The sequence below is a fragment of the Chironomus tepperi genome, unplaced genomic scaffold (assembly GCF_022539635.2).
Source record: "Chironomus tepperi strain 1889 unplaced genomic scaffold, CSIRO-AGI_Ctep_v1 contig_219, whole genome shotgun sequence".
Classification (NCBI taxonomy): domain Eukaryota; kingdom Metazoa; phylum Arthropoda; class Insecta; order Diptera; family Chironomidae; genus Chironomus; species Chironomus tepperi.
This window is the reverse complement of record NW_027226341.1, coordinates 533,496-553,798: the sequence shown is the minus strand read 5'-3', so window position 1 is coordinate 553,798 and position 20,303 is coordinate 533,496. Positions and strand designations below refer to the sequence as shown.

Genomic DNA, 20,303 nt, shown 5'->3' with positions numbered 1-20,303 from the left:
CTTTAAACACATAATTTCATAAAGATAGGTAATCTGTTTTTTTTTTTTTTATTTTGTTCAAGAGTATAACTAAAAAATCAGAAAATTTAATAACTTTATGGATACAAAAAAAAGTTACTAGGATAACAAAATTAAAGATTTTAATAATAATCTATTGAAACAATCTCGAAAAATGATAAATGATAAGATGTCATTTTAGGTAATTATTTCTCATTTAGATGGACATATCTTTTAATCCTTCTAACTAATGAATGAATGTATCTGTTCATTCTAAATTACTTCACAAATTCAGGATTCTTTTCGAGAAAATTATCAGTAAATTGTAAATGACTTTCAATAATGGAAAATAATTCTTGTGGGGAAGGAATTCGTCCAGTTGCTAATTTTGACCAAATCGGAATATCATTGAGCGAAATCTCAAATGCTCCACTTGAAACTAACTGAGCTTCCAGCATATCTATAAAAAATTGTTTATTTAAATTGCGATAAGACTTGAAAATAAATTACGTCAATAATATATACTTACTTCCAAAGAAAAATGTCATCATTATAGCGAACAATTTATTCTCAAGAGCCCAAGTCCAGAACACTGGCTGTGCAATTCCAAAAAATCCAAATAGGTCAAAGGAGCTTCCAATTAGGGCCATTAAAAGATATTTTGCAATTACAAGAACTTTTGAGAGATACATGTTAAGTCCAGAAGGTTCATAATTTGCTCCTTTTATTTGAATATCTGGGTATTTTTCTAACAGAATATGCTCATATTCTTCAAATGCTTTACGATATCCACACGAATAACTAGAAAAAATAATTTAATTATCAGCAATTCATCATTGACACGTTCAATATGTACTTTAAAGATTAACTTTTACAGAACAGAACGAAGCTACTTTTAATGAAAGAATTATGTTTTTAAAGCAATATTAATTTTACACATATTGTGCTATCCAAATTTATTAATTAATAATAACATACCAATATAAAAATGTCATTGTCGGTGCATTACTTCCAAACTTTTGATTAGTTTCTTGACTATTTACATTATTACTAACCACAATTCCACTCAAAATAATTAATGCTAGTATAGACCAATTGCGACACAAATATTTAATCATTTTAATATGATTTCTCCTGGAAAAATTAAATTATTTAGGTACTAATTAATTTTAGGTAGGTATATCTTTTCTTTTTAAAGTAATCTAAAAAGTCGTAAAAATTATGCGAAAATTTTGAAGACTTTTTTTGTAGACATGCGATTATGTTTTTAATATATATTTTTTTTTTTCATATGGCTAGTAAAATAACTACCTAAATAACTACCTGAATATTATCTGATAATATACAAATTATTACTAATAGCATAATTTATGAATTTTGTTTATCGAATTTTCGAAATTTTCATCCCATTCCACCCACTGCTCAAAACCACCCTCACTAATACAATCATGCGCAACATAGATTGTATAAATGTTTGCTAAACATTTTCCCATTTTCCATTTTAAGAATTCTTGATAAGTAGACATTAAAATTAATAAAAAGAAAAAATCTTATTTAGTGGAATTAATTATTACCAGAACAAGTTTAAATTAATATTTATAATAATATATATCTAGTTTCATAACTTTGCATTATGGTGTTGTCCTAGGAACAAGATGAACGATAAGGATTTTCATAACATAAATTTGATCAATATGGCTTAGAATGAAATAAAACATAATAATAATTATAATAATATAGTTTTGTTTGCCAAATCAACTCATTGCATATGTAAGTATCAATTACTTGATTATACTTTTACCATAAAATCCTTCCAATATAGTAGTTTATACTGTCTTCATGATTTCATATGAAATATCGATTTTTTTTGTACTTTGTTTCTTAAACTGTGAGCGCTTTCAAATAAAATTATTCCTTTTTTATTTCTCTTTTTTTAGATGTATTCATCTAATTTTATTTTGTAAAGAAGCTGAAATAATTTAATTAGAAAATGTCACATGATATGCTCGATATGACGAATAGTGCAAGTAATAATAATCACGATAAACATGAAAGCCATCCTCTCGTTATACATGGATGTGATGATGTATGGACGTTTAGCAAACGAGACCGATCTCAAGAAGTTTATTTAAGCAACAATAACAGAACTGCACATTTTCATCCGAATTGGAGTAAAGGAACTGCCGGTAAAAATATATGTTTAATGTTATTTTTTTATTATATTATTAACGAATGCAATATTTTTTTAGGTATTCGAGGCACTAGAATTTTGAATAATGGAAGATATTTTTGGGAATTGAAAGTCAGTAGGCGAGTGTTCGGAACAAGGTACGTCTTAAATAATTATTTTTTACCATTTTTACATCTTTATTTATGTGAAATTTTAGTATGATGTTTGGTATCGGAACGAAGGCTGCCAGATTACATGTAAACTCATTTACGAATCTTCTTGGAGAAGACAAAAATGGGGTAAGACTCTTGAGCATTTGAATATTTATTTTAAAAAATATTAATAATATCATAAACCAAAAATTTAAGTGGGGATTATCACATAAAGGGCTAATTTGGCATAACGGTGTAGCGAAACAGTTTTGTAACCGATTTAAAGAAAATGAAGCCACCAAAATTGGAATATTATTTGATGGAATCGCTGGAACTTTAACATACTATAAGGACGAGTTATGTCTAGGGGTAGCATTTCGTGGATTAAATGAAGTTCGTGAACCACTTTATCCAGTCGTCTGTTCAACGGCCGCAAAAACAGAAATGGTAAGATTAAGATACTAATTAATCAGATTTTACATGTTTTTTGAGATCATTTTTTTTATCATTTCAGATTTTATGCAATACAAAAAGAGATTTTGCGAATTTACAGGACAGATGTCGTGCAGCTATAATGAAATTAGTTAGAACCAAAGATCGTTTAGAAATGTTAAAGTTACCATCAAGAATAACAGATTATCTTGCTGAGTCAATATGTGAAACGCCTGACACTATTCTCAATAATTATCCAAACTATTACGACTGTTATATGGTTTAAAAGGAAACATTTTTCTAGTCATTTTGAAATTAATGCCTATAATAATAATAATTAGAGGAGTGAAGAACATTTTTATAACTTAAATTTTATGATGAGTAAGATTCTAGTCATTATATTTACTTTCATTTAATTGTAAGAAATTTAGGAATAAGTTTGTTTATAAGACAGAACCATTTTATATTCAAGCGCTTTTTAGTCAAATTTTTTTTTGTTCCTTATATGATTGTTAATTTATATCCTTTGTTTTTGCATGCTTGGATATTCTGACATGTTTTAAAAGACAAAATCAATAACGTAATTTTTTATTACGCACAAGTATTAATTTTCTTACAACTTATAATGTAAAAACTTATTTTTACATAAAATTGTTTTTTTTTTTTTTTTTGTTTCATACATTATTTTAAACTTTATGTGTGCGTGCAATGACTTAGTCGTATTTAAATTAAATTAAATGTTAATCTTACTTTAAAAACTTCTTTTAATATTATTAAGAACTGATTGCAAAATAAAATTTTGAATAGGAATCTTACTGTCTTGTGTACCTATATTTTAATGTAAATTTATTTTCACGAGAAAAAGGTCAAAATTTTGTCCTTTATGGAATTTTACGAGTTTATTTCTGCATATTTAAGGATTATTACAAAAGATGAAATATCGGTCATAAATTTGTTCATTTAGTTTCCTTCGATTCTTTTGCACTCTGCAATGCTTGAGTAAGATAGAGTTTAGCAAGCGATTGTGAACAGAATTGATTAATGTGCTGAGAAACGGTATTGATTTGTCCTGATATAATCATAGGATTAAGACGTGGTGGAACAGGAAGTGGCCGGAATTGCTTAAGAATATCTTCTTCTGGAACTGTAGATTCACCTTTAGCAATTCTTGAAGCGTTTTCTTGTGCTAATTTATTCAATTGGCGATGTTTATCTTGTTCTTGACGCATGACAGTTTGTTGGTATTTATTAAATTTACTAGCTTCTTGATAAAGTTCATCAACTCTATCCATCATAGCACGAATATGATTTTCCAAAACGCCAGCCGTACCCAAATCTAGAAAATGAGAACCTTCCTCTTCTTTAACCATTTCCTGCAACTCAAGCATCATGATATTTGTAAGTGGCGAGTTCTTAATTTGAATTGGAATTTCAACAAACAGCTTCTCATATCCGATTTTGAGTTGTCTTAATGCATCTGGTGTAAAATCTCCATCTTTATACATTGCAATGGCCTGTGGTGTTAATCTATAAGCCTTTAATGTTAAAAATCCACCTGCAGATTTTTGTGTGTCATAAACAACAACAACAGATTCTTCAATACTCGTTTGATAGTGATATTGTGATTCCAAAAGAGTCAAAGACAAAAAGTTTCCAACATCTGAGGATTGATACCATCCAACATGAAAGTGATCAACATTGACGCGTCGTAATCTTCTCATCATCGCCAATTGATATTCCTCTTCATCAACATTTTCATCTGTAGATTTCGGAAAGGGGAAACAATTTGTTATTTCCAGTCTATTTCCTTCAGCTAAGCCCAAAAGAGCCCCTTGGGCTATTTCCATGTTTCCTTGCGACTCTTCATGACAGTGCTTCACCATTTTCATTACGGCCTGAAACATTAAATTATGAATATAAACAATTCAGGTTATAGCATTTTTTTTTTTTGACATTTTTTCAATCATCCACGCATGCTAATTTTTTTTTCTTAACAAGAAATATGATTAAAACAAGCAATAAACAGTAAACTCCAATCAAAACATATCCAATAATGCTTTAAAAACTTACTAATCCATCACATTGAACGTATGTTATTTTACTGTCTCCCATTTTTACACTTTGAATTCGAATTGATAACTATTTGAAACTAATTTTTATTTCTAGTAAAACACTTTTGTTAGTGATGTAAAAAATTATAGGAAATTTGATTAATTTTTCCATGGATTTGCTATAAGTTTTTTTTGGAGAGTTAACAAATTAACTAATTTATTCAGCCTATTGATTTTTTGACAATATTTTGTTAAAGAAAATATTATTAATAATATTTAGAAAAGAAAGTTTTACTCCAAGTTTCTTAAATTGTCTGCAGTAAGTAATTAATTTATGAAATAGACGAAATTTTACTATTCGTGTATTATAATTAAGGTTTCTATAAAAAATTAATTAAGAGTACTTCAATGTTTCAAGTCGCATTTTCTTTTTAACACAATTAGCAATAACACAATAACGAAATTAAGAAAAATATTGAATTTTTCATTGTATCCACACCGACTGCTTTAAAACTTTTTTATTTAATTAATATCGTTTTGTCATAATTATTAATCTAAGAGATCTCATTTTCAAAAAGACGACAGCTTTACAATCTATTATTGATTTACTTTTTTAAAAATGTGTATGTTATCATTAGAAGGAATTAAGGAATTCCGTAACTAAAGTAATTACGAAAGAAAGTATAGTCAGGCATGCGGTGTGAATATACAATTCTTTAAAATATACCTTATAAATTTACTATACTACCTGTCAAAAGGTAGTTTTATTTATCTATCAAACTAACAATTTTGTAGAGTTCGTCCCTAAAATTTTTAAGATTTAAAACACTGGTCAAATGCCAATCATAATAGTACGCGGAAATTTAGCAAGCTATAGCCAAAAAACTAATGAAAAATTTCGAGTGATGGTAAGCGGCTTGAAACGTAAGTACCGTAAAAGATTTATTAGCTTAAAAAGTAGTTATGCTACAACATTAACTTGTTTGAAGTTCTCCATTTTGAATGTGAGACTCAATTAATTAGTTAATAGTTGTAAAATCTAATATCCTTCTGTCAATATTGTATTTGATTTTTTTTATAATGTAAAAACTGCTAATAAATGCTATTTGATCTCTGTAGCTGTCGACATAGAACAATTTTCTAGCCGTTTTGCTTGCGGAGGATATTCTGACGAACAGACTATTGTATTTTTAGCTCATCCTTGCATTATCCTATCTGCATTAGAAGTAAAGAAAAAATATAATTCTATTAATATAGAAAACTAACCATTTTAAATGCAATCCTATTAAGGTCCTTGGGTATCGAGTTGTTGCTTCTTCTTCGACAGCAGTTAAACAGGATTACAATGAGTATATGTGGACAATGAGAAAAGAATTTTCTGAGCCAGAACCTGACGATTATACACATAAAATTGATGTTCCAGAATAAAGCATTTAATTAATCTTGAGCCGAAATATTTGAAAATTATTTTTAAAAAATAATACAAAGATACTGCTACACAAATTATCATTAATATTAATATAAAATTATCATTAATATGTCAGCATCACCAAATCAGCAAACATCCCCTCAATCTGCTACTACACAAAATGAAGCACACGCTAGTAAAGTTGTTGTTCCTTTACCAGTTTTAGCTCATTCCGATGACATTTATTGTTATATCTTTGTTAAAGGATCACTTTATGCTAGGTACAACTTTTAAAAATAGTTCTACTGTATTTTGAAATTCTAACAATTTTTTTTTTCTTTGATTTTAAATTTTAGTGATACACATGTTTTTGGTTTAGAAGCTCAAGAAATTCAGGCACTTGCAAAAAGATTTAATTCACCATGCAAACAGGTTGAAAATGGTGTAATGTACAAAAATACTGTGTGTCAAGTGATCAATAGTTTAGCACAATTAGGCTATAAAGTTGTGTCTAGCTGCGGAGAAACTGAAACAATTTTTACATTACAACGTGAAGTATAAAGGAACATTTTACTCAATTTTTATTAAATATATCTAAATGTTTGTTAGCATTTTACTCATTCATGATCATGTATAATTGATAAAAGCAATTGCCTATATGAGATGTTTACATTTTTTCAGTATTTCAATGAACGAATCTATTTTTTTTTTTTTTAAAGAAATATTTGCACGATAACATTTGTTAAAAGTTTTTTATTAGTGATGAATAAACATATATAATATAACTTATGACAGCTACCTAAATCATTAATCTTCTTATTTTATTCATTGCAAGTATTTTATTCTTACATATATTTAAGTCTACAAAAATGAGTTTTCTACAAAAAGTAGGTAGGCAGGCAGGCATAACAAATTTGTGAACAAAACAGATCCAACTGAGAATAAAGAAAAATCTAATAATTTTTTAAATCTTAACATTTGGAGTTAAGATAACGCAAACTCTTCACTAGTAGCTATGAAGAACAATCGTGTACATCTAATATTCATAGGAATTTTTGCAATATGTTTCATAAATTTGGTAGAAGTTTCTTCTCATAAACATTCTTTTGGAAAAGAAAGACTTGAAGACGGAGCATTTAGTCCACGAGACCATATGCATTATGATAATGAAGGTTCGCATATACTTGCTGTTTATAAATTCATACCTAAGTAAGTCTTATTAATGTGATTAAATATTTCAGATCATCATCATAGTGAATTTGATCATGAAGCCATTATTGGCAGCGTAAAGGAAGCTGAGGAATTTCATGATTTACCTGTAGAAGAGTCCAAAAGGCGATTAGCAATTCTAGTCAAAAAAATGGATTTAAATAATGATGAATTTATTGATCGACACGAATTAAAAGGTAACTAACTAAATATAGTTATATGTTTTCTTTTAATTCAATTATTTTACTCATTAATCTAGCATGGATATTAAGATCTTTCAAAAAATTATCAGAGGAAGAGGTAAACTTAACAAATAATAAAGTCAAACTAAAAAAAAATTACATTTCGTTCCATTTCAGTCCGAAGATAGATTTGAGGATTTAGACGAAAATAATGATGAAAAGGTTTCTTGGTCAGAATATGTGAAAGATGTTTATGGAATATATGGTGACGATGGAGTTAAACGCAACACAATTGATAATGAAGAAGAGAAAAAACTATTAGAGGATGATAGAGAAATGTTTAATGCCGCAGATTTGAACAAAGATGGATTTTTGTCAATTAATGAGCATACACTATTTCATAGTCCAGAAGAATCGTCAGAAATGCTTCCAATTATACTTAAACAAACTCTCCGGGATAAGGATTTAAACAAAGATGGACTTATTAATTTTCAAGAATTTGTTGGTGACAATGCCAAAAATCATGACAAGGAATGGCTACTTTCTGAAAAAGAACGTTTTGATAATGATTTTGATAAGGACAATGACGGATTTTTAAATAGTAACGAAATATTATCATGGATTGTACCAAGTAACGATGAGGTAATGTTAACTCTTCGCAATAAATTTAAAAGCTAATAATAAATTTCAAATTTATGTCTTTTGCTGAAGGTTGCAACGGAGGAAACATCACATCTTTTTGCATCAGCAGATGACGATCATGATGACAGATTATCATACAAAGAAATTATAAACAAATATGATATATTTGTTGGAAGCGAAGCAACGGATTATGGAGATTATCTTCAAAACATAGAAGAATTTCATGATGAATTATAAATTCATTTTATTTGTCAATTTTCATCAATGCCATACAATTTAAACCAAAAAAAAAACACTATGCACTTAAGATCACAAATGAACGGAAATCTCTTGAATTTGTATTTATTATTATTATAATAATGTCTTTTATTTATTTTGAAAATCCTTTCTGAAATTAATTCAACATGTATTAATATTTAAATTTCTTCTTTAGTTTCCATATTTTTTTCTCTTTATTTTGTGTCAAAAATAGTAATAATATGAAAAACTTTTGTATCAGACACAACTTAAATATAAAGCGAAAACAGATAGTATAAATAAAAAATGGTACTTTTTACTGTAGAAAATGAGTCTCTGCCCTTTCAATAAAGAAGCATGGGATGGAATTTGTTATATCTTTTTTTTTCTCTAAAACCCTCAGAGACGTAAGCCTGGGTTTGTAGCAGCAACATAATTCAAAAGTTCATCATTATCCTGATTTCAAAAATTAAAAAGATTAATTAATACTTTTCTGTACAAAAAACGAAGAGTAATAAATAATAATTTTACCTCGCAAATAAAAGGCTTTTCATGATAACATGCTGAGAAGATCGTGTATGAGATATTAAATTCATGATATCTGTATTATGAAATCTTAAAATACTTACCAACATCGTGCTAAAATGTCGAAAATCAAATAATAATGATAATTATGTAAATGGTCATTATATTATAATGTATGCAGATCTTACCCATGCAATTCCATCATTATATACGTTATTGAGGACAGACAAGCATGATTCTGATGTCTGATTTATGTCAAATTCTGCATTATCTGGTTGCGGAACCTGCAGAAAAATGTCAAGAAGATTCGGACAAAAAAAAATTAATGAATAAGTAGTCAAGTTAGCCTTGGAAATCAAATAAATATAACATCTAGCTCAATAATCCAAATGTATACATGTGTCTCCACTTAAAATAAAAAGTCACATTTTTATACAAACGTATATAGATTTTGAGGAAATATGGCATTTAACAAACCTTTTTGTGTCCAGTGCTTGACCAAGGATTATATCCCTATATATTTTTTTTAAATAGAATATAAATTTAATCTTTTAATATTAAGTTCTTTTTAATTATCAAATTTACCCATCCAACAGGAATGCGATTTGTTGGTTGAATTTTTTCACGGTTAGCTGACCAGAACCATCCATTAAGATTCTTTGGCAACAAGTCTTTGCGCCCCTCGCAACCTAACAATATAATCGAATTTATAGTTTTTAATTAAATAAGTATTTCTAAGATTATTTATTAAAATAAATTACCGCTGAAATCACACAATCGTCCAGATGTCCAAATGTATGGTACATCATTTTCTTGAATTAATTTATAAACTAGATTGTTTTCCTCTTGTGTTTCAATAGATACAGCATCCATACAATATTCGCGGCAAATATTACGTGCCTCTAGCCAATCTACACGTTTATTGGCGAGTTCTGGAATTTGTCCACTGTAGAAGTAATTGTGGCCTTTGTAGTTGAATTTTTTAGGACCTGTATAATTAACATAAATAAGTGAATGTTATTCATATAATAAAATTCAGGTTTATTACGAATGGATTCTTAAGTCAATTGAGAGACAGAAAAAAAACATTTAAAATATAATAGTGCGAAAGATAATATTCGATCGATTGCATAATCTTGAACATCAACAGTGTTGACCGACTTTTTAAGTCTTTTTTTTTTTCTTTTACAGTCTCTTCGTATTATTGTTGTAGATTTTAAAATGAAAGGAAAATCTGGCAAATACAAATTTAAAAATGTATATATATATACCGGCATTTAAAGCACTTTTTAAAAGTTTAAAGATGCTTGTGAAGGTCTGCAAGATGTCCCAAATAATCATTCACTCATAATCTTAATTTTCAATTAACAAGAACATGTTAATAGAATATAAGAACATGAAGGAAGCGCTTTTAACCGGTTAATTAATCATATTAACATCCATTTGTCACTTTTATGATCTTAATATATTATGATGATATGGATTTATTATTATTTTTAAAAACGTGCTTAACTTTAAATAGTAAGGGAATAGTCAGCATGAAGACGAAAGTTATGCAAGTGTTAAGCGTTCACAAAAATATTTGCAGTTTAAATTTTCATAATAATAATTCATTTAGGTATGAATGTGGTGAGTGAAAAGTGAACAAATAAGCGAGTGCTTCAACCTTTTATGATTAATAGTAATGTGTCAAGATGGAATTAGTATAATTCATGTAGTTAATGATGACATAGTGTTATAAATACAAAAAAAAAATTCACGAAAAACATGTTTTGCATCATTAATTTTATTAATATTGAGATATTTTCTTCTTGTCAAGTGCTCAAACAGGTTTTCGTTACCCGTTTGCCTGAGATGAAACACTTTACAGCATCTCTTTTTTTTCGAATCATATGTATGCCTTCAACAAATATGTAAAACGTGGATAAAATAAAAAAAAAATTCAATGTGACAAATAATTGTTTAATAGCTAGACGATGAACAATAAAATTTCCTTTTAAATGTCACGGGATATTATTCATGACAATAACTGCAAACGATTGAATCCATTTTTTTTTTTAAATAATTTATTTGATAGATATAAAACTTACGTGTTGAGCACTTTGAAGGTACTGGAAGTGTTAAGAACCGTCCTTTTGGATCTCCAGTTTTACTTCCACCATTTTTTACTTCGCTTATTGCAGCAAAGCATATTGCAAGACAACAGCATAATGTCAGAGTAATCAGTGTGAATTTCATCTACAAAAATTAAATGCAATAAGACTTGATGCGAAAGAAATTTGATTGTATAATCTCAAGCTTGATTCATTCAGTTGTTTGTAAAAAAAATACAATTCTTTCTCACGTTCTTTAAACATCTTTTCTGACAGATTATACAATTGCATCTATGCAATTACACAATCGCTTGCAAATATTACCGGATATTGTAAAGTGCTGTACAAATTACATAAAAATCATTCTAGTAACATTTCAATTGACAATGGACCGTTTTTTCCCATTTTATTATCTAATCATGTCTAAAATTGTCTTTAAAACAAACTGAGAAGACAAAAAAGAGAAGAGTTTTCTTATCCAAATATTACGCTTAAAGTTCATGCATAATTGACATTTATTCAAGTGATTTACTCGACGTTGTTTTAAGCAATTTTAAGTGCTTAAATATATTTATTTGGATAAAAACACTTTAATTTTACATAAATTTAAATTGGGGAACTTCATCAATTAATCTTTTCTTCTTTTAGTTATGTCATTAATTTTTAATGAACATCTGTCCACATATTGTTAACATACATGCACTACAAATTGTCACGTTTAGGTATTTTCTTATTATTTTGATAAAATTACAAAAAAAAATTATAATAATAATAAAATGATAATTACAATTGCACTGATATAATTTCACACCTCTGATCACTTATGAAGATCCTTGCTTACCTTAATATTTTTTATATATTACAGAACAAAAAATCACTGACACGTTATTAAAAAAAAATGTTTCTATAAATTAAAAATGATGTCTATACCACTCAAAAGATTAACGAAAACAAAAGTAATTTCAACGATTGGCATTGATTTTATAGGTGGGCATCACTACAACAACAGCAACTTCGAATTCTTGTTTTATTTTTGCTAGTTTGTGCAGCTATATACATCAACGCGAAGAAGATATTTCTGGAAGTGGGGAAAATTTATTTATTGTATGACCGAAAAGTACTTTAAAAAAGGATACATCATTAGAGAGAGACGTGCATACATTTGAAAAACCTTGTATACAGCATGTGTGTATATATGTATGATATGAATGATAGATACTTACTACCTATGTATTTTTTGCAAAATCAATGATATTTATAAAGATTGTATATATGATTTGAAGTTCTAAGATTGGGTTTGATGGGCATGAAAAACAATTGTATCTCCCTTTATTGGACAAAATTAGTCAGAATGTTAGCAGAATCTTTTTAATTCAGACATTAAACAATTGATTTTGAAATCCTAGATTTATTTTTGTTTCGTTGGTTTCTAAAGTCCGTTGAAAGTTATCAGTAGTTTTTTTCTTCAGGTTTTAATTGATGGGGTTTAATTGGTACCTGCGAAATTTTCAAAATATATTTTAGACTTAGCCTATTTTTTCACTACAATACAAATCTTGGATTTAGATAGAAATACTGTTTTTTTTTTGATAATTTCTTATGAGGTACAAGAGATGGGTTCATATTAAAGTCCTAATAGTCAATATTTTAAATCCTTTTCATCGTGATTTATGAAACAAGGCACTCTACTCATTATAGTGTTTGCCAATGTTTAAAGAATTTTAAAGTGGTTAGGTGCTTAACAAATTAATATATTCGGTATTAAAAACAAAACTAAGTTGGCATTTAGAAATTAAGAATTCATCTGTTTACTTGGGTCAATCAGTTCATCGTTATCTTTGGATGAATCGACATGAAAAAACTTTGTGTATTGAGATATTGAACAAGATTATTATTGTCTTAATAAAAACATTGAAAAGGCATCAATTTTATTAGTATCCTATCTTAAACTATGAATTTAATGAGCGGTAATTATTGTCATCGTAAAGCCATAATGGTTAAACTCATGTGACAAGAAAATTAATTAAATATGCATATAACGTTATGAGATGGTACTTTACTTTGAAATTATTGTATTAACACACACGAAAAAAAAATCAACAGCCACAGAAACCGAGTCAAGGTTTCATATAGATTGTGATGATTTGTTTTTTTTTTTTTTATAATTTCTCGACAATGTATTTATCACCTTTATTCCATTGACATTTTTAATAAATGTGCTTATGCTTAATTGAAACAATTTTTTTAATCCAAAAAATATATTTTTGATATCTTAATTTTTCCCTTTTTTCATATCAACTCTGTTGGATGACACATGATAAATACTTTTTGTATACGTAAGCTAAGGTTGATATACCAGAGTTAAAAATGATGTCGGGTATCTTGATCAGGCAAAGATCTTTGCATGTATCCAGTTATTTACCCGGCATATTTTTATATAATCTACATCGTCTTATATTTCATGTCTAATACATTTATAAGATTTTTAGGCATCTGAAACGATTTACTCATTTATTCATACATAAGTTAGTTGACATTTGAGGGTAATAAAAGTATTATAAAATATCATTGCAATTGAAAATGTACAACTACAAAAAATTACTCATTTTCCGATTTAAATGCAGAAAAATCCATTGTTATGGTTAATTGATGAAATTAGGTAATGAAGAAGAAAGTAATATTCTCAAGAGATTGATCCGTGGATTTAAATATTTTCACAAGTAAATGCAGTAAGTAGTAGATGTTTTTATGTGTTGCTAAGTTCTCCAGTAACGTCACTGATTTAAATAAATTTTAGCGATTATGAAAATGATTAAATGATTGAACTTATAAAGGTATGTTCAGTATTTATATTAATTATTTTAATTGGTTTTTAAGTTTGTGATAGGTAGCAAGTATTAGTGTGCGTTTTAGATTTTTTAAAATTATTTTGACCGTTGAAAATTAATAAATAAACTGATTTACTTGGATATATTATTATTATTATATGGTATGAGCGTAAAATTTGATATATTTTATACTGTTTAAATATTAGTAAAAGATATTAAGAATGGAGAGAGAAAAAAATCTTTTGTATTCGTTTTAGTCATAACGATCAAATTTAATTTGAAACTGACGGGTTTTGAATTGAATTTTGAATTCAGAAGGAATAACGGAAATAGCAAATCGGTATTTCTGTAAGTGATTTTTCCAAATCGATCTCGTTATATGTCTCTATATTTAGTCAACAAGTGTAGAAAAAGAATGAAAATTATCTGATTCGGTCCCTAATAACTGGTGTTTTCAGGATAACGGTTGAAAAAAATCAAATAGTTTCTTTTTATTGGTAGTATTGAATTATTTGGCATTGAATCTGAGAGTTCTGAGTGAATGGAATCTCTATGACAATATCACTTCAATCAGTGAAATTGTAGAAAATATACACTCATATTTACAACAATAAACTCACAAGCAAAAAAAGTCAACATTTTCACCACAAAAGAAATTTATAAGGTTCTAGCTTGCAGAATATAAACATACAACAATAGCCGAAAACAGGAATAAATTTTTATAACTAATTGTGTCCATTATCAAAGTTTAAGCTTGTTATTATATGCAATGGCATCCGAGAGATACTCATTCTCATTGACAACATTTAGGTAATGTATATTTAGTTCAAAAAAATAGCTAAATAAAAAAATTGCAAAATCATCTTAACCTAATTATACTAAAAAAATTAATTCTATAGTCCTTCTGGAAAACTTGTCCAAATTGAATATGCTTTGAATGCAGTTGCTGCTGGTGCTAGTACTGTTGGAATTAAAGGTATTTTTTTTATCATATTTTATATTGAAAATTTAATTGTTTTTTTCGTTTTCTCAACAGCATCTAATGGGATCGTAATTGCTACCGAAAATAAGCAAAAGTCTTTGCTTTATGATGAAAACTCAGTTCATAAAATTGAGAATATCACTGATAATATTGGAATCGTTTATAGTGGAATGGGTCCAGATTATCGTCTTCTCGTCAGACAGGCTCGTAAAATAGCTCAGAATTATTACATGATTTACAATGAAAGTATTCCAACGTCTCAATTAGTACAACGTATTGCAGGCGTCATGCAAGAATACACTCAATCAGGAGGTGTTAGACCATTTGGAGTGTCACTTTTAATATGTGGAATGGAGCCATCTCACACAAATAATGATGAAATGATTCCTTTATTGTTTCAATGTGATCCATCTGGTGCTTATTTCGCTTGGAAGGCTACTGCAATGGGAAAGAATTCTATTAATGGAAAAACTTTCCTTGAGAAGCGTTATACTGAGGATCTGGAACTGGACGATGCCGTTCATATTGCTATTTTGACATTAAAAGAAGGTTTTGAAGGCCAAATGAACGAGTCAAACATAGAAGTTGGAATTTGTGACTCCAATGGATTTCATCGTTTGGATCCAACAACAATTAAAGATTATTTGGCTAATATTCCATAAATTATTTTTTTTTATATTACCTATTTGAATGATACATAATTCATCAATAAATACTTTTAAATGAATCAATATTTTATTCGCAAACATTTCCTTAACTTTTCATACATAACTCTTTCTTGAGTAGATAAATTACATTATATTTAAATAGCCTCGAGCTTGTTGTCTTCTTCTTCCAACAATATATGCAATTAATACAATTATTATTAATGCAATAAGTGATAACCCAACAGCAATCGGGACAATATCAGGCTTAAAATTGCTTTCACAGTCTTTTGCTAACGAGAATTTTTTGTCCTTATTATTACTTCTGAATGCTTCAAACTGAACTTGGGATAGAATAATAGAAAATCCATCATTTTTTGTAGAGTTTAATATTTGTTCTCTGGTACAATGGAACGAAAAGTTTGCCGGTGTATCGAAAGATGAATCATTGATCAAACGTTCGTACATAATTTCGATGGTGCCATTGTCTATAAAATTAAATTTGTTAAAAATATTAACAAATGTGTTTCATCTCAGCTCTTACCGAATGAATCTTTTAACACATCTGATGCATTTAGAGATATATGAAATTTCGATAATTCGTATGACTTGTTGTTTTTACTAAATGATACTTCAAACCGATTTCCATTGCTCCAATTAACAGCTAAAAGACTTTCCGATTCATTACAATAGCTCATGGATGAATCAACTTTAGTTAAGTTCTTTGGAATTTCATAGAGAATGTTCTTGACACTGGAATCTGAAACGCAATATAGATTATTTGTATGGATGACTCATTATCCAATTTACTTTAATTTTATTTAATTACCTGAAGCATTATATGAAAAATTGGCTTTGATGTTCATATCAGCAAGCAAGCAAGGAGAATCTTTGTAAACTATCCATTCAATATCTGTAAGATGGAATTAAAAATGTTTTAACAGATAAAAGTATTATGAAATTACGGTAAATTTTTTTTTTATAATTCTGTCGTAAAAATTATTTAATTAAATAATTTTTGAACATTACCATCAGCATTAACTCTTCCATAACACAAAATAATAGCTAAAATCACAATAAGTTTCATTTTTTTCAGCGTTTTTAATAATTTCTTAATTTTGAAAGAAATGATACAAACAAAGAACTAAACAATGAATGATCTAGCTTCAAAAAAAATTATCATTATTCAACCAAATCTACTTTTAAGTGTAGTAATTTTAGTTATCTACACCATTTTTTATTTATTTTTTCTTTTTTCAAATTATGATTTGTAAATCAGGCTTTATTCTATTTTAATGATTCATTTGGAATGCCTTCCACTAAATATTTCAAAAAACTATTAATAACAATTTTTTTTTGAGTAAGTTTATTAAATATATTCATTGGTAATGATGCTTTATGCTGCTTTATTTTCTTTCAAAAACATAGACGACGATATTTGAAAAAATTGATAAAGGTATTTAATAATTATGGTTTAAATAAAGAAATGTGCTTAAATTGAATTCATCTCTTAGATAATAAACAAAAAAAATTGGCATATCCAATGGAAAAAAATGTTTACAATAATCAGGCGAAGACTGTAATTTGTTATTTACATGCTTATGTTTTCCTTTCTTTTGATAACAAATTGATACGTACAAAGTGAATTAAGTTAATTTAAAACTTTAAACGTATAGATTTAGTGATATTTCAATTGAAAATGGATAGAAGAGATGATGTCATTAAATGCATATTCCTTAGCGAGGTAAATTTTAAAATTTATTATATTAAAACAAATTAATTGCTTTTGTTATTTGTTACAGTTTCATGCAACAGTTGGAACGAAGATTATTGATCAATCTCCCAAAAACTATATCACAAAAGAAATTTTTGGTAATTTTGTATTTATTTTTTCAGTAAGCTCCTTACTGCTAAGGAGCCATTAACATACTACATCCAACAGATAAGAAATATTTTTAATTTATTTTTTTTCGAAACAAAATCTAATAATTAGATTTATTCTTAAACTCTCTGTGACCTCTAATTTTACTTTAAAATCCTTTAAAACTTACTTTTGTACACTAAAAAAAATGTCAACTGTCACTTTACGTTTTTAGTTTACACTCATGGGTAAATCATTTAAACGTTTTTAAATCTTTATATAAGGTTTTTTAAACATCGATAGATTTTGGATGGAATTTTTTTCCGAAAGAAATTGGTAGGAAATTTTTTCGAGGGTCTAAGACACCGAGTCATGTTATTCTCAGAATTCCCATTGTTTACACCAGATCTACCAAATCACGCATTTATTAACAATCGTGGATATTATAAGTATTTAAACCAGAGGTCGAAGTTAGTTCGGTTTGGTAAAAACCAATTCAATTTTTTTTTTCATGGAATTTTTTCTGCGGACACTTGTGAAGTATAACATTTAATACAAATTTAATTGGTTCTTAAAATGATCATTGATTGACAATTTTTGTGATGATTTTAGGACAATCAATATATTAATGATTATTATAAAAGTACATTATTATCAACGTAAGAGTTTTATTTAGAAGAGTTTTAATGCTGCATTAGATTTTTCTTTAATAAATGTATACTACCTAACATAATTAGACCTTATCTATATAATTTTTTCAAAATTGTATTTAATTTTTTTCTCATCTAAAGATAAAGTATCAAACTACGTCATACCAAAAGTTCAACTAGCATACTGTTTCATAAGCATCTCACTCAACAATCTCAAAATTCTTGGATTTCCAATTAAAATTGATAACAAGACGTATATTCGAAATGCATTTTATTTCAACCTATGTTTTGTTTTTGAGAATTTTACTAGAACATTTTGCTTTGAAAGTATAATTAAAAAATTTACGGAATATTTGGTACGTATTAATTAAACTTGATATTATATTGTTTAATTGATAATTTATATTTCTTTGTTTTAATTTTTCTTAAAAAGCTTTCTTTGGAGTTGTCCACAAAATTTTTATCTAAGCTTGATACTGAAAAATCTAAAAGACTCGAATTGATGCTTAATTGTATTAGGTCAGAAATTAATGAATATGGTAGCTGCATGTTATTAGATGAGCAAAATGTTCTTCCTTTATGTGTTGTACCATACTATAACGATAAATTGAACGAAATTGATGATATGGGTGAATTTTCACACAAGGCTCCTGTTTTGCTTGATTGCTTCTTTGAGAATTATTCTTTGGAATCCTGGGATTTGACTACCAAAAAGGTATTCGTCTTTTAAACATATACATATACATAATTATTATTTTATTTTTTAAATTTTTCTTTACAGATTGTGCCTTATATCAATGGATTTCGTCATATAAATCGAATAGCTTATTTGGCGGATGTTTCGATTACAATTGTACTTCAATGTGTTAAGCATTTAGTTTTGTTAGATGTGTGTGTATTAGTACCTGCTTTTCAATATTCTAATATATATAGACCCACCCCGAAGCTTAAACAACTTGCAAAATCAACAGATGTTCAAAAACGTGCCATTGAGAAATGTTCTAAGTCGGAACTAAAAAAAGCGAAAATAAGAGATATTCTTTTATTATTCGCGTCAATGACACACGGTGCCACTTTAGGAGAGTTATGTGTTAGATTTAATCCAGCTAAACATAATATTGACGAGAGAAAAACAGTTTTATTTGGACTCGTCGAGCAATTAATCAGACCAATTTTCAAATATCCAGTTGCGGTAAATAAAAATCTTTTCGTAGGATATGATGATTATAAGAAACAAAATTCATTTAATAATACCCTTGGAATTCCCATCTCATATAAAAGGCAAAGTTTAGATAATGTAAAAGTTACGCGCAATTCATTCACAGGACTAAAAACTTTGGGTAAGTTTTTATATTCTTGAGTTATAAAATAACTTTCAGCATCCTTTGATCGTTTAAAAATTATCCAGAATCCGTTTTCCCTTATACTAAATAATACATCTAAAGCTCTTTAACCTTTCACCCCATTTATATTTAATCATAGTTTTGCTTACAATGATTATCTTTGAACCCATGAATAATTTTCAAAGAATGCATGGCTGCAAAAAAATTCCCATAAATAATTTTTCAATCTATCCACATTCACAGATGAAATTTGCATGAAAACATCAAGCTCTACACGACAGCTTGAGGAACAACTTGCTTGCGACAAACACGTTATTGTTTTACTGAAATGAAACAGCTGTTAGACTTGACCGTGACATTGTATCTTAGACCGTTATTTGTATTGAGATATATTAGTTTATTGGAATGTTATATGACATAATGTTGTTATAATTTTTGTTGAGTATTATTCATCAAATATTGTTTTCTTTAAATGATTGAATATTATTTAAAATATTTAAGTTTAACAAATTTCTAAATGTATGCATCATATTTTATCGTTGTTAAAAAAATATAATTCTGATAGGTATATAATAAATACATATATATTTGTACTCAAAAATTATTTTTTAAAAATAAAAAAGTACTATACAGTGAAGAAAACTGATAATTTTCAAAATATAAATGAAAATTTTAAAGTTACACTAATGATCTGATTTCGGAACTGTTCATTCATTACGTAATGCTCAAAAGGGAAGATGGGTGTTTGAGATTTTGTTACATCAATCATTATTAAAATTAGTAAAAAAAAATTCGGGATCGGGATTGAAAATTTTAATTTTATAGGTAATTTTTACATTTTAAATGTCAATTTTGAAAAATTATTTGGATATTTTTTCATATTTTTTATTTAATATT

General features: G+C 27.6%; 9 protein-coding genes across 13 annotated transcripts; 5 read left to right on the top strand and 4 right to left on the bottom strand.

Moving 5' to 3' along the window:
• Nucleotides 1-44: 44 nt before the first annotated feature.
• Nucleotides 45-1,187, bottom strand: SelT (selenoprotein T). The gene is made up of 3 exons (XM_070640676.1): nt 976-1,187; nt 527-798; nt 45-457 (listed from the first exon to the last, which is right to left on the bottom strand). Exons 1-3 carry the CDS (start codon nt 1,113-1,115, stop codon nt 276-278), a joined length of 594 nt encoding a protein of 197 aa, XP_070496777.1. The 5' UTR covers nt 1,116-1,187; the 3' UTR covers nt 45-275.
• Nucleotides 1,188-1,275: 88 nt separating this feature from the next.
• On the top strand, nt 1,276-3,220 carry SP555 (SPRY domain-containing SOCS box protein SP555). Of its 2 annotated transcripts, XM_070640553.1 has the most exons (7): nt 1,276-1,295; nt 1,646-1,767; nt 1,935-2,183; nt 2,247-2,325; nt 2,385-2,466; nt 2,536-2,766; nt 2,834-3,220. In XM_070640553.1, exons 3-7 carry the CDS (start codon nt 1,988-1,990, stop codon nt 3,035-3,037), a joined length of 792 nt encoding a protein of 263 aa, XP_070496654.1. In that variant the 5' UTR covers nt 1,276-1,295; nt 1,646-1,767; nt 1,935-1,987; the 3' UTR covers nt 3,038-3,220. The 2 variants fall into 2 exon arrangements, with proteins under 2 accessions (XP_070496654.1, XP_070496652.1); XM_070640551.1 differs by lacking the exon at nt 1,276-1,295 and having other exon boundaries at nt 1,531-1,767.
• A 403-nt stretch (nt 3,221-3,623) lies between these two features.
• eIF3h (eukaryotic translation initiation factor 3 subunit h) lies at nt 3,624-4,963 on the bottom strand. The gene is made up of 2 exons (XM_070640215.1): nt 4,822-4,963; nt 3,624-4,646 (listed from the first exon to the last, which is right to left on the bottom strand). The coding sequence occupies exons 1-2, from the start codon at nt 4,861-4,863 to the stop codon at nt 3,708-3,710; spliced, it is 981 nt and encodes a 326-aa protein (XP_070496316.1). The 5' UTR covers nt 4,864-4,963; the 3' UTR covers nt 3,624-3,707.
• Nucleotides 4,964-4,998: 35 nt separating this feature from the next.
• On the top strand, nt 4,999-7,014 carry LOC139090505 (uncharacterized). Of its 3 annotated transcripts, XM_070640220.1 has the most exons (4): nt 5,103-5,121; nt 5,598-5,726; nt 5,922-6,028; nt 6,093-6,249. In XM_070640220.1, exons 2-4 carry the CDS (start codon nt 5,639-5,641, stop codon nt 6,228-6,230), a joined length of 333 nt encoding a protein of 110 aa, XP_070496321.1. In that variant the 5' UTR covers nt 5,103-5,121; nt 5,598-5,638; the 3' UTR covers nt 6,231-6,249. The 3 variants fall into 3 exon arrangements, with proteins under 3 accessions (XP_070496319.1, XP_070496321.1, XP_070496320.1); XM_070640218.1 differs by lacking the exons at nt 5,598-5,726; nt 5,922-6,028 and adding an exon at nt 6,567-7,014 and having other exon boundaries at nt 4,999-5,121; nt 6,093-6,491; XM_070640219.1 differs by lacking the exon at nt 5,103-5,121 and having other exon boundaries at nt 5,331-5,726.
• An 80-nt stretch (nt 7,015-7,094) lies between these two features.
• Nucleotides 7,095-8,563, top strand: LOC139090501 (reticulocalbin-2). Its single transcript, XM_070640214.1, has 5 exons — nt 7,095-7,382; nt 7,452-7,616; nt 7,679-7,719; nt 7,779-8,243; nt 8,313-8,563. The coding sequence occupies exons 1-5, from the start codon at nt 7,226-7,228 to the stop codon at nt 8,478-8,480; spliced, it is 996 nt and encodes a 331-aa protein (XP_070496315.1). The 5' UTR covers nt 7,095-7,225; the 3' UTR covers nt 8,481-8,563.
• A 101-nt stretch (nt 8,564-8,664) lies between these two features.
• On the bottom strand, nt 8,665-12,072 carry slf (C-type lectin domain-containing protein slf). 2 transcript variants are annotated; one of them, XM_070640216.1, is made up of 9 exons: nt 11,940-12,072; nt 11,096-11,243; nt 9,767-9,994; nt 9,591-9,694; nt 9,483-9,518; nt 9,194-9,289; nt 9,110-9,119; nt 9,012-9,043; nt 8,665-8,936 (listed from the first exon to the last, which is right to left on the bottom strand). In XM_070640216.1, the coding sequence occupies exons 2-9, from the start codon at nt 11,241-11,243 to the stop codon at nt 8,880-8,882; spliced, it is 711 nt and encodes a 236-aa protein (XP_070496317.1). In that variant the 5' UTR covers nt 11,940-12,072; the 3' UTR covers nt 8,665-8,879. The 2 variants fall into 2 exon arrangements, with proteins under 2 accessions (XP_070496317.1, XP_070496318.1); XM_070640217.1 differs by lacking the exon at nt 11,940-12,072 and adding an exon at nt 11,886-11,907.
• Nucleotides 12,073-14,500: 2,428 nt separating this feature from the next.
• On the top strand, nt 14,501-15,635 carry Prosalpha2 (proteasome alpha2 subunit). The gene is made up of 3 exons (XM_070640290.1): nt 14,501-14,736; nt 14,826-14,902; nt 14,963-15,635. Exons 1-3 carry the CDS (start codon nt 14,696-14,698, stop codon nt 15,568-15,570), a joined length of 726 nt encoding a protein of 241 aa, XP_070496391.1. The 5' UTR covers nt 14,501-14,695; the 3' UTR covers nt 15,571-15,635.
• On the bottom strand, nt 15,622-16,716 carry Lamp1 (lysosome-associated membrane glycoprotein 1). Its single transcript, XM_070640291.1, has 4 exons — nt 16,582-16,716; nt 16,382-16,465; nt 16,097-16,312; nt 15,622-16,040 (listed from the first exon to the last, which is right to left on the bottom strand). Exons 1-4 carry the CDS (start codon nt 16,637-16,639, stop codon nt 15,700-15,702), a joined length of 699 nt encoding a protein of 232 aa, XP_070496392.1. The 5' UTR covers nt 16,640-16,716; the 3' UTR covers nt 15,622-15,699.
• Nucleotides 16,717-17,137: 421 nt separating this feature from the next.
• On the top strand, nt 17,138-19,983 carry LOC139090525 (GATOR1 complex protein NPRL2-like). The gene is made up of 6 exons (XM_070640256.1): nt 17,138-17,296; nt 17,355-17,424; nt 18,205-18,419; nt 18,497-18,778; nt 18,845-19,403; nt 19,650-19,983. The coding sequence occupies exons 1-6, from the start codon at nt 17,252-17,254 to the stop codon at nt 19,736-19,738; spliced, it is 1,260 nt and encodes a 419-aa protein (XP_070496357.1). The 5' UTR covers nt 17,138-17,251; the 3' UTR covers nt 19,739-19,983.
• Nucleotides 19,984-20,303: the final 320 nt, after the last annotated feature.

What these genes read in the sequence shown, in the direction of transcription:
- SelT (XM_070640676.1), bottom strand. Translation starts at nt 1,115, where the DNA reads ATGATTAAATATTTGTGTCGCAATTGGTCTATACTAGCATTAATTATT. An exon ending in ACAATGACATTTTTATATTG is followed by an intron (nt 799 to 975) that starts GTATGTTATTAT and finishes TATTTTTTCTAG; the next exon opens with TTATTCGTGTGGATATCGTA. An exon ending in GATGACATTTTTCTTTGGAA is followed by an intron (nt 458 to 526) that starts GTAAGTATATAT and finishes AATTTTTTATAG; the next exon opens with ATATGCTGGAAGCTCAGTTA.
- SP555 (XM_070640553.1), top strand. Translation starts at nt 1,988, where the DNA reads ATGTCACATGATATGCTCGATATGACGAATAGTGCAAGTAATAATAAT. An exon ending in TTGGAGTAAAGGAACTGCCG is followed by an intron (nt 2,184 to 2,246) that starts GTAAAAATATAT and finishes ATATTTTTTTAG; the next exon opens with GTATTCGAGGCACTAGAATT. An exon ending in TTGGAGAAGACAAAAATGGG is followed by an intron (nt 2,467 to 2,535) that starts GTAAGACTCTTG and finishes CAAAAATTTAAG; the next exon opens with TGGGGATTATCACATAAAGG.
- eIF3h (XM_070640215.1), bottom strand. Translation starts at nt 4,863, where the DNA reads ATGGGAGACAGTAAAATAACATACGTTCAATGTGATGGATTA. An exon ending in ACGTTCAATGTGATGGATTA is followed by an intron (nt 4,647 to 4,821) that starts GTAAGTTTTTAA and finishes TTAATGTTTCAG; the next exon opens with GCCGTAATGAAAATGGTGAA.
- LOC139090505 (XM_070640218.1), top strand. Translation starts at nt 6,340, where the DNA reads ATGTCAGCATCACCAAATCAGCAAACATCCCCTCAATCTGCTACTACA. An exon ending in AAAGGATCACTTTATGCTAG is followed by an intron (nt 6,492 to 6,566) that starts GTACAACTTTTA and finishes TTTAAATTTTAG; the next exon opens with TGATACACATGTTTTTGGTT.
- LOC139090501 (XM_070640214.1), top strand. Translation starts at nt 7,226, where the DNA reads ATGAAGAACAATCGTGTACATCTAATATTCATAGGAATTTTTGCAATA. An exon ending in TGATCGACACGAATTAAAAG is followed by an intron (nt 7,617 to 7,678) that starts GTAACTAACTAA and finishes TCATTAATCTAG; the next exon opens with CATGGATATTAAGATCTTTC. An exon ending in AAAAATTATCAGAGGAAGAG is followed by an intron (nt 7,720 to 7,778) that starts GTAAACTTAACA and finishes GTTCCATTTCAG; the next exon opens with TCCGAAGATAGATTTGAGGA.
- slf (XM_070640216.1), bottom strand. Translation starts at nt 11,243, where the DNA reads ATGAAATTCACACTGATTACTCTGACATTATGCTGTTGTCTTGCAATA. An exon ending in ACGATTGTGTGATTTCAGCG is followed by an intron (nt 9,695 to 9,766) that starts GTAATTTATTTT and finishes TTATATTGTTAG; the next exon opens with GTTGCGAGGGGCGCAAAGAC. An exon ending in CAAGCACTGGACACAAAAAG is followed by an intron (nt 9,290 to 9,482) that starts GTTTGTTAAATG and finishes ATTTTTCTGCAG; the next exon opens with GTTCCGCAACCAGATAATGC.
- Prosalpha2 (XM_070640290.1), top strand. Translation starts at nt 14,696, where the DNA reads ATGGCATCCGAGAGATACTCATTCTCATTGACAACATTTAG. An exon ending in TTCTCATTGACAACATTTAG is followed by an intron (nt 14,737 to 14,825) that starts GTAATGTATATT and finishes TTAATTCTATAG; the next exon opens with TCCTTCTGGAAAACTTGTCC. An exon ending in TAGTACTGTTGGAATTAAAG is followed by an intron (nt 14,903 to 14,962) that starts GTATTTTTTTTA and finishes TTTTCTCAACAG; the next exon opens with CATCTAATGGGATCGTAATT.
- Lamp1 (XM_070640291.1), bottom strand. Translation starts at nt 16,639, where the DNA reads ATGAAACTTATTGTGATTTTAGCTATTATTTTGTGTTATGGAAGAGTT. An exon ending in TTTTTCATATAATGCTTCAG is followed by an intron (nt 16,313 to 16,381) that starts GTAATTAAATAA and finishes ATTGCGTTTCAG; the next exon opens with ATTCCAGTGTCAAGAACATT. An exon ending in TGTGTTAAAAGATTCATTCG is followed by an intron (nt 16,041 to 16,096) that starts GTAAGAGCTGAG and finishes TTAATTTTATAG; the next exon opens with ACAATGGCACCATCGAAATT.
- LOC139090525 (XM_070640256.1), top strand. Translation starts at nt 17,252, where the DNA reads ATGGATAGAAGAGATGATGTCATTAAATGCATATTCCTTAGCGAG. An exon ending in AAAAATTTACGGAATATTTG is followed by an intron (nt 18,420 to 18,496) that starts GTACGTATTAAT and finishes TTTCTTAAAAAG; the next exon opens with CTTTCTTTGGAGTTGTCCAC. An exon ending in GGGATTTGACTACCAAAAAG is followed by an intron (nt 18,779 to 18,844) that starts GTATTCGTCTTT and finishes TTTTCTTTACAG; the next exon opens with ATTGTGCCTTATATCAATGG.